Source organism: Drosophila hydei, unplaced genomic scaffold (assembly GCF_003285905.1).
Source record: "Drosophila hydei strain 15085-1641.00,03,60 unplaced genomic scaffold, DhydRS2 tig00000181-arrow-arrow-pilon, whole genome shotgun sequence".
Taxonomy (NCBI): Eukaryota; Metazoa; Arthropoda; class Insecta; order Diptera; family Drosophilidae; genus Drosophila; species Drosophila hydei.
Window position 1 is genome coordinate 31,271 of NW_022045683.1, and position 17,133 is coordinate 48,403.

The window sequence follows — 17,133 nt, forward strand, 5'->3', positions numbered from 1 at the left end:
GAAAATATATATTGTCACACATAATATAAAATATATGCACATATGCAGCTATTATATATATGGATTGTTAAATACTAAATGAATTTAATATAATTTATATTTTATTTTCCTTTATTTAGTTTTTATTTGATTTTAATTTAAATTTTGGCATTTATTTTATTGTTTTACTTTTTAATTTTATTATATATTTTATATATTATTATTATATATATATATATATTTTATATATTATTATTATATATATATATATATTTTATATATTATTATTATATATATATATATATTTTATATATTATTATTATATATATTTTTTGTTTTTTTTTTTTTTTATATAATTTATTATTTTATTTAATTTTTTATTTTAATTGTACTTGTATTTTTATACGTTTGTCCTTTCACTTACAATATTTAAATTAACTTGCTAAAGTTGCTTAAAGTTTTCTTTCTTATGAAAACAGAGTTCAAACTTCAGGCTTACTTCAAGAGTTCACAAGTTTCATATGCCGTATTACCTAACGGTAATATTTCGACTTACTTCCGAATTCGAGCCGCTGCCCAACGATGTCAACACGTCAACGGACAAAGTCACAAAGGAACTGTCAACTGGCCTCGATAAGGGCCAAAAGCTGCATTGGCTGACCTTTCGATATGGCCAGATATGAAGTTCAATGAAAAAAAAAGAACAGAATATAGCTGGCTAAGGATTATGGAGGACACACCTCTGTCATTAAAGCTGACTGAGCGTGCGACAGCCCATAAAAGCAAAAACAACGCCAAGCAACTGAGATGAGCGAGGGAGACAATTAGAACCGTGAAACAATTAGAAGAACAGCCTGAAAGTGTGCTAAGCATTTGTGTCTCTGTAGTCCAGTGTAAGTGTGACTGTGTGCGTGGGTGACAATTTGGTGATGGATTGAAAGCAGGACTCACCTCATCACAGCCCGTGCAGCGGGGTTTCAGCATTTCCGCGTAATGGCGCTCACAGTAGACCTTATCGTCGTGGACACAGTAGGTGAGGTCCACTAGCAGCTCGTTGCAGGTGCTGCACGTGAAGCACTTGGGGTGCCACATGACGCTCTCCACAAATTTGGGCGCGGCCACAATCAAGTCGCCAGCAGATATCTCGTTCTCGCACTGCGCACAGTGCTCATCATAGGGCGCATCCTTAATGTAGGCTGCAGGACATACAAATGTGGCCAAGTGAGCAATGGCTGGGAAATTTACCTATCTCGGCAACAACTCACCTATATCCAATGCAATTTCATTGCGTGCCGTCACAAAGTCCTCGAACGATGCCTCATGCTGCACCTCCAAATGCCGACAGTGCTCCAGCGAGAGATCCTGCTTGGGCAGCTGATAGGCGATCTGCTGCTCGCGCAGTCGCGCTCCCTCGCTGCCCAGCCGTGGCACCTTCTCATCCGGCAGCTGGTCAAAGTAGCGATTCACGCGCGACGAGACACGCACGCCTGCCGGCACCCACGTATAGCCCAGATCTCGCGGCTCCACGCCCGAATCTGCCGGCGAAACTACCTTGAAGCCGAGTCGCTCGTGCACATTCGTCGTCTGTTGCTGGTAAATGGCATGCGCCTCACGTGGACATTTGCACGATTGGCAGGTTTTCCTGGAAAAAGCGGAGGAGATGAAAGATGATGATTAGATGAGAAGAGTACAAGAGATAACTAATAGGAAAACTTAAAAAAAAAGTTGACTTTATAGAAAATAATGTCCATAACATAGAAATTATCTAAATTTTTCAGTTATTTTCCCTTTCAGTTTTTCAGTTTATTTCAAACATTAATTTCCATTGTAGTTCCAACTGTTGCCGCTGCACGCAAACGGCGCACGCCGCAAGCTCACTTCACACGTCGCCCAGCGCCATCTAGCGGCAGCTTTCGCCACGTTTCACACGCTTACCTCACAATGAGATCGTAAATTTCCTTTTTATCGAACACCTTGCAGTAGACGCTGAGCACATTGAGGCAGGCATAGTGCATGCCCGTCCAGGGCACGTCGGAGGAGGCCAATGCCGCCCACAGGGGGCAGTCAGCGTGGCGGTCCAGGTCGAGCATCTTAACCATTTTATGCACACAACTTAACGGTTAACACTTTACGATGCTCCGGACATCAACATTAACTGTACTTTGAACTTGCCTAGTTTTACGATTTTTTGGCAACTGTTCTTAAAATATTATTGCTTATTAAATTTGCGTTCTGCTTTACATTTATTTTTCACTTTTTGTTTCACCTTTTGCCTGACTCATCAAAAGCAAAGTTGGTTGAGTGCTACGCGGGCTACTTGGGAGGCGCCTCCACAGAGAAACGAAAGAGATATTTATATAAGTTAAACAGTTTGCATTTGGCACATCTGTTCGGATTATTTGCTCATTGACATTTTGATGAAGGTGTTAATTTTAACCTTTATGCGAGCGCTCACACATTTACGACGTCTTCTGTTTACGTTATTTAGTTTAGTTTTCTTTCAATTGCCATTAATTGTTTCTGCTTTCTTCTATATCGTCTCTGTTTTCCAATTAGACAAACACAATCAATGTCATAAAGGAAAAAACAACAACATCGACCCACGCCTGAAACATGAGTCGAGCCAAATGACCAGCACTCAAAAAGGTATTCGAAAATGAAATAAAAATAAAAATAGAAATAAAAAAGGTAAAGGTACGGGTAAAGGCAGCGACAGAGACAGCAGCTCACAACTTTCTGATAAGATTAATAAATACGAAAATAAAGAACGCACACACGCATTCGTATTGGACAGTGTGATGTCATCAGGGGGCGCGGGCGGGTGGTGGCATGGCTGAGGCAGCAAAAAAGATTGTCAACTGCCACGAAAAGTAAAACAGCTCAGGTACGTAATAAAGTCGAAAAATAGCTGATGAGCAAGCAGCCGGCAGAGATAAGTCCAATAAGAACCACATAGTCCAATCAGAGGAAATGCATTGAAGCCCGAGCTGACCTTTTATAGACACAAGCCAAGCGCCGATTGTTGCTGTTGCTAATTGCTCACGACTCGACGTCAATGCGGAAAATGCAACAGGTTTGCAAATAACTAGTGGCTGGGGGAGGCGGGAGTTACCTGGTATCTGGTATCTCAGTGCAAACATGGCACAATTTAATGGAATTATTTGCATGATTCATATTTACAATGTCTCTCTCTGCTATCAAGAAACGAGATCAACTTATGTTTCTTCTGTGAATCACTTGATCAAAGAACACATAAATTATTTGATAAGCAACCAAAATTACTAAGAGTAGGGTAGATATATGGCTGGGGCTAAGATAACTGGATTTATAGTAGAAATATTCACAGAACTCTTAAGAAAAATAAACAACAAAAGATAAGTTAACTTTGTAGAAGAAGTATTACATATATGTATATATATATATATATATATATATATATATATATATATATATATATATATATAATATACAATATATACAAATATATATTATATATAATTTAATCAGTTTATGCTGCCTAGTCAAACCTATCCCTCAATCATAAAGATATTGTCACAAACCTTATCACTATTACGTCTTCTTCTTCTTAATTTCAGAAGTATATATCATATAGCTATCTGAGGCCTGAGACGTGAACAATGAAATTCTTGTCTAAAGATATTGTTCGTCATACAGATATATTTACCAAAATACTTTTGAGCTATACGAAACACTCGAGACATAAACAACATCTGATTAATAATGAAGTTCTGCGAGGGTGGCTAGAAACATACCAACACAGGTATTTTCATTTGAATTGGATATATTTATTTTCAATCTTATTTTAACTATTTTATGAATATTTTAATATATGAAAATTAATCTCACTTTTCGCTTCTTTAACAATCTTCATAGATCGAATCACACTCGTAGAACTCTACAGCTATGGAAAATATTTCTCTTTTGGGCAAAAATGTGCTTTACTTTCTATACGTCAACTTCTATATGTGCTAAATAATATATAACAGATCTAAAAATTCTAAATTTTAATATCTATTTTCAAATTATTTTTCTATTTGTCTATATAATCTATGTTATGTGTATAATAGCAAATTACAAAAATACAAAATGAAAATTGAAACATTTTGTGACCTCAAGCGAAATTCTTTTTATAGTATTCCCTGCTTAATCGCTGTGCCTCAAGCTAATACATCATGCTAATACCCGCTAAAATTAGCCAAAAGGCGCTGACATTTACATATTACATATATAGTATATAGATATATATAGTTTATAGGCATATATATAGTACACATATATATATTTACAATTTGCAAAAATTTAAGTTTAGGTTCATCTAGCTCCCATCTCATAATAGAGTATACCTACTATATAGACAGAGATAACTGTAGCATTGCACCTATTGCCAGTCAGACAGACCACGTATACTATGTAAATATATTCCGTTTCTTTTGTATTCATAAAGTTGTCAGATGCGCAACCTTATCTCTTTGGCAAACAATTACTATGCCATTAAAACGTGTTCATGGCAGATTAAACAGATGTCGTACGCCCATATCAAATGAGCGCAAAAAGCGAACAGATTTCGTTTAATTGAATTGCGACACGAATTTAATAAACGATAGCACAGAGCAATCAGCGAGAATTGGGCTTAATATGCAGTGTGTATACATAATGAATTGCTGTCGAAGGGTAGATAATACAAAGATACCCAATAAAAAGAGATTTGGCTAGAAACTAGCTATATGCATAGCCAGATAATAGCTTTCTTAAGCGCAGCCAACTTAATATGCATTGTAATTATTAAGTTGGCTGCGCTTTAACATTTAGTGCCGCCATATCGCTGAGAAATGAGGTTATGTTGTTTTCTATTGATAATTAAACAAAATAAGACCATAATGGAAAATTTGACAGTTCTAATTGCATTTCTTCTACACTAAAAAACTTTTTCATATGTATTTTTTCACCTTAGAGATTTTAGCTTTAAAAAAGCTTTTCTTGGAAAACAATTCTCACTTTGGATAGTTCTGATTGCCATATCTTAAATCTTAAACATTTACTTTTATGATTTTTGCTGGTTTCACTTTAGACAAGTTTACAATAGAAAACATTTTCTTCTCTATGGAATATAATATGTGCGCCCGCAAACATGATTTTTTGACATGCGGATAAAAGCGTATGAAAACATAACGAACACGGCAAAGGAAGAAGAGGAAGCAGAGGCAAGCGTCGAAGTCGCTGCCAAAGTTTTGCTGCGAGATAAATGTAATTAAAAGCTAGCACACACTTACACACACACGCACACGCACATAGACAGACGTTCGTTTGTTGTTGCCCGCAGCATTTGGCAGTTCTGCTGCTGGGCATCGAGGAGGACCTGAGGTAGACGTGGGGTAGTCAAACAATTACAATTGATAAGCACCAAAGTCACTTTCATTTATCTATATATATATATGCTTATACGCCCTGGCGAGCAATTGGAAAAGTTTTTGGCGACAAACCGACATTTAAGGGCCAACTGCAGAGTAGACGTCTATCGGCCTGAATGTCTGTCTGCCGCAGAGCTCGGCTGGCCGTTTGGCCTTTTCACTGGCCGAGCGAAATCCAATTTTCCACTATAATTGAACATGTTGCGCCATAAACAATAAACAATAAACAATAAAAATGCGCGCATAAAAGTCAACGCCGAAGTGCAACAAATCTCAATTATGAGCTAGCAGCACAGCGCAAGGTGTGCGAGCGAGAGATGGCTAGATTAAAAGAGAGCATGAGAGTGAGAGTGAGTGTGAGCGTGTGCAGAAGGGAGATGGCGAGCGTGATAAAGTAACTGCAGTTCAAAGCTCAAGCGCGCCAGCGCTCCCATTCACACACACACACACACACACCAGTTCACACGGCACGCTCACTCTTCGCTGCTCGCACGCTTTTCGCTTTCGATTAAATGACTTTTAATGCGATTACGACAACAAGAACAACAGCAGCAGCAACAACAATGGTTGCTCTATTCTATGCACTTGACTGCGGCTACTGTCCCACATAAGCTGAACTAAATAAAAGTCAGTTTATAAATGATGCGTGTAGATGGCAACCGCTAATTGAATCAGTGAGCAACCAACCAGCGATAAGGTAGATAATTAACATATGCCGTTAAGAAGCAGAAACAAAGAGAGTGCGGGAGAATGGGACAGTTACAGGGAGAGCGTGCGAGCAGTGCCCACCCGCTTGGAAGTTAAGCAGCGGCTGTTGTCATGACAGCGCAGGAAAGCAGCTTCTAGTTTATGACTTGCAGACACACGCACACACACTAATACAAAAAAGAATTATATTCTTTTGCAACTGTTACTTTAGTTTTTTCTATCTATGTGTGTCTGTGTTTGTATATAAATGCCAAATTGCATTGCGCTTTGTGAATTATTACGGCCTTGCATGCACATTACTTTAGCTTTAGCATTTGTTTGACTCTCTCTCTTTCTCTCTTTTTGTCTCCCAATCTCTCTCTCGCTTTCTTTGTGGGGGTTTACAGTTCCGCGAAATCTGGCCACAATGTGTTACAAAAAAAAAAACCAAAGCAGACGCAACAAATGACAAAGCCGGATGATGCACTTTGATAAATTTAGCTGTAACGGCATCGGTGTATGTCTGTGTGTGCGTGCCTGCATATATATATATATGTTTGTATGTCTCGTATATGAGCCCAAATGTTGGCAAGTCAATTAAGATCCTTTTAGTTGGCCTACCCTCGTCACGTTCTCTGTAATGGATCGACGTTGATATCTGAAATTCCATAAAGTGCTATATTTAGACTGGACGAGCCTCTGCTTTAAGCCGTTATTCGTGTCCGATACAATCTCGAAAGTATTTTTAATTCCAAGTCTCTGTAATAAGAGCAAGCCTCAAGATATCTTAGCTTTACTTTATAAAAAAAAATCTCAAGAAATATATATATATAAACTAATTTGTCATACGGCAAAGTTTATCAAAAATCTTTCAAAATGATATCTAATTCTAATTTATATTTAATTATGAATCAAAACTTTAAGCAACCCCATATTTCAAAAGAAATTCTTATCACACTATTTACAATAGGTAATGTTTGTTATAAAAATATTTCAAAATGCTTCAATTTGATCGTTTTTTGAGGTAAAATAATAAGCTGAATAAGCCTGAATTCCACTTCGAATTTCATTTATGCTTTTTGTCTCATTAAAGTTGTTGTATGCAAAAATACTTAAATATTTTATTATATATTTTTTAAATAAATTATTTACAAATAAAAATAAGAAAACAAATTTTTAAAATGTATATAAATGTTTGTATGAGAAAGCGCTAAAAGCTTCATAGATTTTTAAGATTTTAATTAGCTTTACAAAAATTTAAAAATTGATAAATAAAAATGTTTAACAATGTATAAATTTTATATAAACAATTATAAGAATTGAATACTTGTTGAGACATTTTAAAAAAAATTTGTATAAATAATATTAATGTATTTAAATGATTTAATTGGTGACTTAAAACCTTTTAAAAATTATTAAAAACAAAAAAAAATTCAAAAACTAAGTATAATAAGAGGAAAAGCAATATGAAGATAGAGTACGTGCAGCTAAGGTATTGAGCTTAAATTGGCCAACTTTTAATATCAACAACAGACCTATAAAAATATTCCTAAAACTAATTTTCCAGCAACAACAACAAGTAAATATTAGTGATATAAACAAAGCTCAAGGAATTTTTTCTATATTAAAAGTTCAAGAACTTCAATTATTTTTATTATGATATTTTCCGTTATTTATTACAAATAATTCACGCGAATCACAACATTCCAAACAAAGACAAATTTTCGGTTATTTTCATTTAAATGATTTTTTGTGTGCCAAAAAATTTTACTTTTGATCTGTTCGGCCTGTCGCCGCATTAATAAACAACAACAACAACAGTAACAATAAAAACAAAAACAGCAAATTAAATTTTGCAAGAATTTCTTTGGTCAAACATAATTTTTGGGTGTCTTTTATACAAACAACTTTTCGATTTGTTTATAAATATGAAGAAACCGCAATTGGATAAATGTAAACAAAAATATGGCTGGCAATTGGCAGTTGAGATAGAAGATGAAAACAACAAAAAATATGATTTCGGTTTTTCGAATTTCTGTGAGCACTTGAACTTGAGCAGCCATGAAAATAACCCACACACACACGCACTATTATCTTTTAATTTAATTAATTTTTTTTGTTTGGGCTTTACACCTTTTTGGCCAACAGTCAAACGGAGGAATAAAGAAGTCAACGAACGCTTAACCAAAAGTCGCGTGGAAAACGCGCGCGTTTGCGTGGCGAGTGTGAAATGAGGAGGGCGCTGCGAGCGCTGCCAACCGCACCGTTGAACAATTCAATCCCAACTGAACTCTGCGTCGGCGTCGTCGTCTGGTCTGGTCTGTTCTGCCTGCTGTCATGTCATGGCTGTTGTTGTTGCTATTGTTGTCGTCGGCGCAGCCGAAGCGTAGCATAAACGAAGCTCTCCACTACGGAAAGAAAGCAAAGCGAGCATCGTGGGAGACGGGGCCAAAGAGCACGTTCGGCTTGACGAGCGAGAGTAAGCGAGTGTGTGAGAGAGAGAGCGAGAGTGCAAGCGATAATGACATGGCACCTGCTCGTGTCTTGTTATTGTTGTTGTTCTTCTTCTGTGACTTTTGCTGCTGCGTCTGCCGGCAGGCGGCGCTGCATTTATTGCTGCTGCTGGTGCTGGTGCTGCAGCCGCAACCGCTTATTAGCAATGCGAGCGCGTTAGGGTTTTAAAATACCGTACACTCATCGGGTATGTGTGAAAAGGAGGATTCGAGTTTTGTGGTAAAGTTGGTTAAAGAGCTTAAAACAAATATTTTAATTATTAGGAATTATAATTTACGCTCATATGAGATGTGTGTAGTAAAGTATGTATGTATGACTAAAATGGAGTAACTGTTAGTCGGATATTTTTATAAATTAGTTGTTTTTATATTAATCCACATATAGTCACATGCATTTTTAAGATAATTCAACTTTGACATGCTCGCAATTATTTATAGGGTATCTAGTAGTCGACTACTTCCATGGCAAGACCCTCACTTGTTTCTCTTATTATTAATATAAATAATATACAATTTACTTCCTTTTTCTGAATGCTATCTGCGTATTACAGGTTATCTGCTAGTCGATCATTGTTGATAAACTTATCTCTGCTTCGTTTCTTCACTAATGCAACGCATGCTGCACACACGTGTGAGAATTGGCTAATGAGTCAACAGGTTGTCCGCTTGGCTGCCCCAAAGTGGAGTCGAACAATTTTCGAGTGGAGCCGCAGCTGCAGTTTTCCGAAACGGGGGGCGCCAAGTGGGCGGGGCTAATTAATGGCCAACGGGCGCTGCATTAAATTATACAAATGTGGCTCAGGGATGTGGCAGGCAGCAGCCGGCAGGCGACAGGCGGCATGCAGCATGTGGAGAAAGGCGGCCAAGGTCAGAGTCAACTCGAGTCGCCCAACTGTGGCAGCCACATTTATCAAAGTGCCTTCGCTTTGATTGCCACATGCAACAAATTACACGTATTTATAAACAAAGCGGCAAAGCGGCAACTAAGTATCCGAAAGACCAATTGAAATGTTTTACTTCTCATTTAACTAGCGTTGGGAAGGGGCGGGGCATACCGAGGGGGCGTGGCAATGGGGAAGTGGGGGCCAAACATTGTCAGCAGCTATACGAAATCCATAAAGACAACGCAAATGGCCCGTAAAAATATTATGATGCCATTGAATGTGGCACGAGTTGCCAGTGAGATAATGCGCAACAAAGTTGTTGAGCAGCTAACTGTATACCCTGTAAAAGTTAGAAGGTAGATGTATAACAGAGAATAGAGAAGAGAAGAAAATGAACAATGAAGGAAGTAGAGAAGAAAGACGAGAGAAGATTTAAGGGAGGGTAGAGGTGAAAGAAGAGAGATAAGAGAAGAAGGGAGAGTGAAGAGAGAGAGAGAGAATGGGGAAACAGAAAAGGGAATACAGAAGAGTAAGGAGAGGAGATAGAGGAGAGAGGAAAGAAGATAAAAGAGGGAAGGCAGAAGAGTGAAGAGGGAAGATACTAAAGAGATGACAGAAGAGAGAAGATAGACAAAAGAATGAAGAGGGCAAAAAGAAGAGAAAAGAGGGAATACTGAATAAAAAATATAGAATATAGAATATAGAATACATAATATAATACCCCATCTATACTTGTGTACAGGGTATCTATGCTGCAACTTGTATTTTGCTTCTCGCATTGTTTTTGTTTTTCCTCAGCTCACTTTGCCGCCACTTTGATTTGTATATTTGCACTACAAATAGACAAATGAAGCGGGGGACTTTGAGCGGCGAGGGCGTGGCAGTATGGCTCGACCGTCGGTTCATCTTTGGCCAAGTGTTTTTCATTCATGGCGTACGCGGCCAAAAGTCAACAGACCCTCAAGAGTCTCTCAACAACTGTGATGGACAGTGCACGCATGGATATATATATATATCAGTGTATACCTATATATTTATATATCTGGTAGCCCCTACGTTTAGCTCAGTTTCCCAGAAACATTTTCGCTGTGACGTCAGCAAAAAAAAGATACGATTCCCTTGCCCGGATCAACAAAGAGCACGACAAGCGATTCATTGCTTGGTTTTTTGGTTTTTGCTCATAATTTATGAGATTTTGCTTTAATGCAAACAAAAATGATTAATTGGCTTCCAATTGGAAAAAGAGGGGCCATCGAGACAGGCAAATGTATCCACTCGTACAATATAAAACATGTCAGCGCGCCAGCTATCAGGCTGACTCGTAGGTGTACTCAAGATTGATGACACCCCCTCTCGAAGTCCCCGCAGCCCGTTCTCCCTTCTCTTTTAATTAGAGGTCTCGCAAATTGCATGCATTATTGAGTCTGGACCAAGTAGGTGCCACAAGGTGGCAGCTGCCACTGTGCCAACTATCCATCAACTTGATAAGCAGCACCATTAAAAGTATCTGTATATATGTATCTACCTGTATCAGGTAATCCTATGCATGTACGTATTCATATTCGATTACGAAATGCAAAACGTGACTTCGTCAACACGGCTGATTAATTGACGTGGCGAGGGCCGAGGGAGCGGACAGGTAAATGCCGGAAAAAGTTGGCGCTGCATAGCGAAAAAAATGGAAGCAAAAAAAACAGATATCGCTTGATGCAGTGGCTAAGCAAAAAGTGATGATACCAAGAGGTAATAAATAGCGACCGAACGCGGATATGGAATGATTTAAAATGTAATTTCAAGCTTTTCTTTAAGGTTTCATTTTCAGCTTCATGCACATGGAATAAGAAATCATCTAATAAATAATACCAATTTATTGCAAGATTCTAGAGATTATATATAGGTGCCTATGTACAGGTCTGAACATTGTCATTGTCATTGTCATTGTCAATGTCATTGTCATTGTCATTGTCATTGTCATTGTCATTGTCATTGTCATTGTCATTGTCATTGTCATTGTCATTGTCATTGTCATTGTCATTGTCATTGTCATTGTCATTGTCATTGTCATTGTCATTGTCATTGTCATTGTCATTGTCATTGTCATTGTCATTGTCATTGTCATTGTCATTGTCATTGTCATTGTCATTGTCATTGTCATTGTCATTGTCATTGTCATTGTCATTGTCATTGTCATTGTCATTGTCATTGTCATTGTCATTGTCATTGTCATTGTCATTGTCATTGTCTTGTCATTGTCATTGTCATTGTCATTGTCATTGTCATTGTCATTGTCATTGTCATTGTCATTGTCATTGTCATTGTCATTGTCATTGTCATTGTCATTGTCATTGTCATTGTCATTGTCATTGTCATTGTCATTGTCATTGTCATTGTCATTGTCATTGTCATTGTCATTGTCATTGTCATTGTCATTGTCATTGTCATTGTCATTGTCATTGTCATTGTCATTGTCATTGTCATTGTCATTGTCATTGTCATTGTCATTGTCATTGTCATTGTCATTGTCATTGTCATTGTCATTGTCATTGTCATTGTCATTGTCATTGTCATTGTCATTGTCATTGTCATTGTCATTGTCATTGTCATTGTCATTGTCATTGTCATTGTCATTGTCATTGTCATTGTCATTGTCATTGTCATTGTCATTGTCATTGTCATTGTCATTGTCATTGTCATTGTCATTACCATTATAATCAAATATATATACATATTAGATTAATCCTCTGTGATACTCCACGTGGTACTCTTAGATGGTATACAGGGTATCTAATTGTTAAATAAATTGTTAAATAAAAAATGAACAAAAACAAGTAAATTTAGGCAAAAATAAGTAAGATGTTAGATAAATTGTGGAGCATTACGCCTTATAAATAGCTCAATTAGCAATATATTTTCTTTTCGTTTTCTTTTTAATATAATTCCACAAGAAATGTAAATAAAAGCGAATTTGTATTTATTTTCTGGAACTTTTCAGTTTGATGAAACCTTGGACTTGACTTGGTCTATAAATTGACCAACTATAGATAAGTTGGCGCAGATACAGACAGACATACATACGAAGCGAAATACATATATTTTCTAGATTTTAGCCAAAGGCGAACTGTGTTTATTACAAAAGCTATCTATCAATAGATCTTACGGACCATAAATACCGCTACAAAAGCAACACAAACATTTGTTAGTGTGAACCTTTGAAAGAATCAATGTGGGTTCATTTGGGTATGTTTATTTACCTGTCTGGCTATGATACATGTGGCTGTCATTTGCTCTTTTAATTACATCTGTGTGGCATATACGCAGAGACGTACTTGTGGATACATTAAAATAAATGTATCTTACAGATACATTTATTTGGAGCTGCCTCTGCCTAGCTGCCATTAAGGCCATTACATTAGATAATGTACTGTGTTTATCGTCTAACAGGTAGCTACTTTGTTGTTGTTGTTGTTTTTCTTTTTGTATTGTATTTCCCTACACTCATATTTATTTTTATATATTTCTCAGACTTGATTTGTGGAAAACATCACATGAACAGACTCGAAATTGTTTTTTTACTGTGTTTATTCCAAGTAAAATATCATTTGTTTGAATATTTCTTTGGCAAATCGTCGATAAATGTGTGTGCGTCTGTGTGCGTTTGGTTTTTACGGGTTCTAATTCACGCCTGGCCATTAATTTGGTACACGAGACGAGCAAACTAATTGAGTTTAATGGGGGTCATGCCTCGAAGCTATGCGATTTATTTGACATGCGTCAGCTGCGCACGTTTACCAACACTAGCAGAATAGCTAGAGCTCTTTCCCGATATCCTTGAAACTTCAATATGAATAATAATTAACGAAAACTCGATTGAGTGCGAATTGATCCAAAGCATGCGAACTTGAAATCACAGAAACATATATTTTCCATCTCTCCATCTTTCATTTATTTCAACGATTGCCAAAAAATGGAAAGAAAGATTGACGATCAATTAAAATAGTTTTTCGATTTGCCAGCGAGAATTCATTTCGCTCATAATTATCGTAACAATAATTTATAAATTGCGCCTCTGGGCGTTTATACGCTGCCCCATTAGGCATAGTTCGATTAGTGTTTAGAAACGTGAAAACATGCACAAATTATCGTTTAACGATCTTGAGAATTATTTTTACAATTTTACAGCGAGCAACAACTTGTCCCAAATATATATTTATGAGGTTTTCAGTTGATTTTCTCGATTTCCAAATTGTGTTTGGTAACTTATTAGCTAATACGATGAATACTGTGGCACGATGAATATCGTTATTCTATAATTCATGTATATACAATTAATTTCTATGAGATTTTAATTAATTATGTGAACATTTAAACAGTTTTAGACAGTTGATCAGCTTATGCGATGAAATTTTTAATTTTACTGAATAATAAGTTGTCCCGAAATATATATTTTTTGTAGCTAATTTTCCAGTTTTTCAAACTATAATTAAAAGTTTTCTATCTTCCTCTGAAACCACAAATGTCGCTTAGCACTCACCGCTCGTTGTGCTGTTTGTCATCACTGCCGCCAGATGGCGTCAGGTTTAACGTCAGTCCGGCAGACTTCTTACGTCTGATTGCCATGTGACGTTCGCGTGTGGGAAACTTTGGCTGTTTCTTGACCAACACTGGCTGCACCTCGAAGACATCACGCGACGCGCAGTTCCGCATCTTCAACTGCATCTTACATAAGGTTCAGTTGTTGTTGAGCGCGAATGCGAGCACAACTGAGCTCGCAAGTTAAAACGTAAACAAATACAACAGTTGACAGCTATCTATAGCGGTCATATTTAATGCGTGTGACAGATACCGATAAGCCAAGCACACTCAAATACACCAACACACACACATACACAAGCACGGTTGCTCTCCGCAAATAGCCCCGAAAGAGAGAGTGTATAAATAAACTGCAACAAGCTGCTCTCACTCAGAAATGCGCTCTTGCTCTCTCTCGCTCTCTATTCGTTGAGTTTTGATTTTATGCAGCTGCAGCTCATTAACTAACAAAATTCACCGCTTGATCGCGTGGGCAACGCACAAGTGTTGCAGAGCAACTAAAAAACGAACTGCTAAAAACTAAGCCTGGAATTGAGCGTGAGTCAAGCGCGAAGACGCAGGCAGAAGCAGCAGCGGCAACAACAACGGCAACAGCAACGTCGCAACGAAACTCAAAAGCAAAAACACGAAGCGCCGTTAGGCAGCGTCGGCTGCATAAAATATAAAGCTTAATAGGCCAAGTATAAGCACGAAGTCGGCTGTCATTCAGTCAGTCAGCCACTCAGTCAGTTAGTCAATGTCAGTTCATTGCTCAAGCCCTGAGTGAACCAAAAAAAAATTGCAAACGCTGCCTTTTTAACAGCTTGAACTTCGGCTGAACCTCAACAGCTGAGCGCAATTACAACATTTCAATGGAAGCGCAAGCTTTTTATTGGCGCAATCGGCATCAATTTAGAACCGAAGCTTCCACTGTGTGTGTGTGTGTGTGCTTGTGCATGTGTGTGAGAGAGAGAAGAGCGCAGAGTAGACAACAAATAAAGCAAGTCAAGGTCTTTGCAAGCAATTTAATTACCGTTGCAGCAACTGAAGAGGAGCCAATGGCTGGCGCCAAGTGCGAACAAGCGTTGGCTTGAGTGGATTGGAATGATCGCACGCAGCGCTTTATCATGTTACGCCCCATGAAAAACATGTGCAAAAAAATTCAATGAAATTATAACTGTTTGTCATGCTGAGCTCTTTTTCTGGACAGTGAGATTTACGATCTCGATCTGAACTATTTATAAAGCTGTTGGCGTTATAAATGGGCATTTTCAATAAATTAATATAAACTAAAAAAAATGTAAATATAATATATTTGTATAATTACGTAGAAGATTATATATATGTATATGTATATATACGACTGCTCTGTATATTTATATATTTTTCAATTATAATTTATACCCAGCGTTTTTTGCCATTAAAGTCAAACAGAATGCTATAAAAACAAAACACAATAAAATGAAAAAACAACTGAATTATAGCAAAACACACACAAACACATACACTCACACACGACCACAGCGAATTGGAACAAAACGCGCATACGCCCCGCACATCAAGCAGAAGTTGCGATTGCGTCTCTCCCCCTCTCTCTCTCTCTCTATATATATATCTCTCTTCAAATTGGCTTTCAGCCAGCGTTCGAAATGAAATTGCAAACTAAAACCGCAGTTAGACAAAAAGTCAGACACAAACGACGGACAAACTAATTTTACAAATTAATAGCACAATTTGGATTCGAATTTGCGGTCGCGTTGACCGTTAAGTGCATTTCCCAATTGGCAACACGCACTCCGATTCACATTTCCAATTGCGATTCCAATTTGCATTCCCACATAATTCACTCGGCCAAGGGCATAATTATTACGCGCATCAATTAAATGCAGCTCAATTGTTAAACAAATTCGAATTTAATATTCACATTTTATTTAAGCCTTCAACTTGGTATTTTGGCCAATGTTTAATGTTTTCTTTTTGCTTAGCCAGTTTTAATGATGGCAAAAATGTGTTTTTCTTGGCAGGTGAAATGGGGCTGGTAGCTGGGGGCGTGTTTGCATGTATTGACAGCGGAAATACGCCAAAATGTTATTGATTTCACTATTTAAAACGATTTGTGGCAAATTTTGAAAATAGACAAAACGAATGCTTCATAGAGCGCCATCTAGCGTTTGTTTGCACAGGCAAACGCTCTGAAAGCTTACGTATAGCTTTTACAGTACAGCTCAAAATATTGAGACAGCTTGATTTAAGTAACGTAGTCTTTAACTATGTTAAATATTTTCAATTTAAATGTACTTTTGGCATTAATTAAAGTAAATTTAGTTTATAAATTAGTTTTTAAGATATTTTAACTCCTATATAACTTATTTACTTGAGCATATCAGCTGACATTTCACAGTTAAGCTAGCATTACTTGCCCAACTTTAGATTTAAATTTTCTAAATTTTCCTTGTGCCACTCACCTCCAATCGTGCGCCGCAAAACCGGGGCACTCTGTTTTGCATTGCTCGCAGCGCACACCGTCATCCACTTCTCGAATTATGACACCCTGCAAAAAAGTAAATTTCCAATTAGACAATTAAATAAATGCTAAATATGTATATATATATAAATATGTTTTGCAATAATGTTTTTCTGGCTGTTAGATAATTGCGTGTCTTAGATAAAAGTGCTGCTTGAGAATAATAAATTAGATAATCGTTCACTCGGCTCTATAGACGATATTAGTTGCACTTTGAAGAAGCTTATGGAACTACACAAAGAACACTTAAGATACGTCAGACACAGGTGTGTATATATATAGCTATATATACCTGTATGTACCTGTATATATAGATGTGTATAACACTGATTTCATAGGCAATTACAAAAGGTTTTTGTCTGTCAACAAAGCCAACATAAAGGGGAACTAGACACAAAAACAGTTAGTCAGTTAGAGCTGAACTCGACTATGGTATACCCTAGACAAAAAATAGAGAATATAAAACTAGACAAACTGTCCATGATTGAAAATTGATTACATATATTACAGGGTATTTTCAACTACTAAATACACAACAATAGAACAGC

The 17,133-nt window shown here is 37.2% G+C and overlaps 1 protein-coding gene across 1 annotated transcript in view; it reads right to left on the reverse strand.

Annotated features, from left to right (window-relative positions):
* The window catches only part of LOC111593204 (prickle planar cell polarity protein 3), a 28,414-nt gene extending 26,107 nt beyond the window's left edge, over positions 1-2,307 (reverse strand). The window contains 3 exon segments of the mRNA XM_023305846.2: positions 931-1,175; positions 1,245-1,621; positions 1,915-2,307. Of these exon segments, the coding sequence (XP_023161614.2) occupies positions 931-1,175; positions 1,245-1,621; positions 1,915-2,078 (786 nt within the window). The 5' untranslated portion in view covers positions 2,079-2,307.
* Between the last annotated feature and the right edge of the window lie 14,826 nt (positions 2,308-17,133).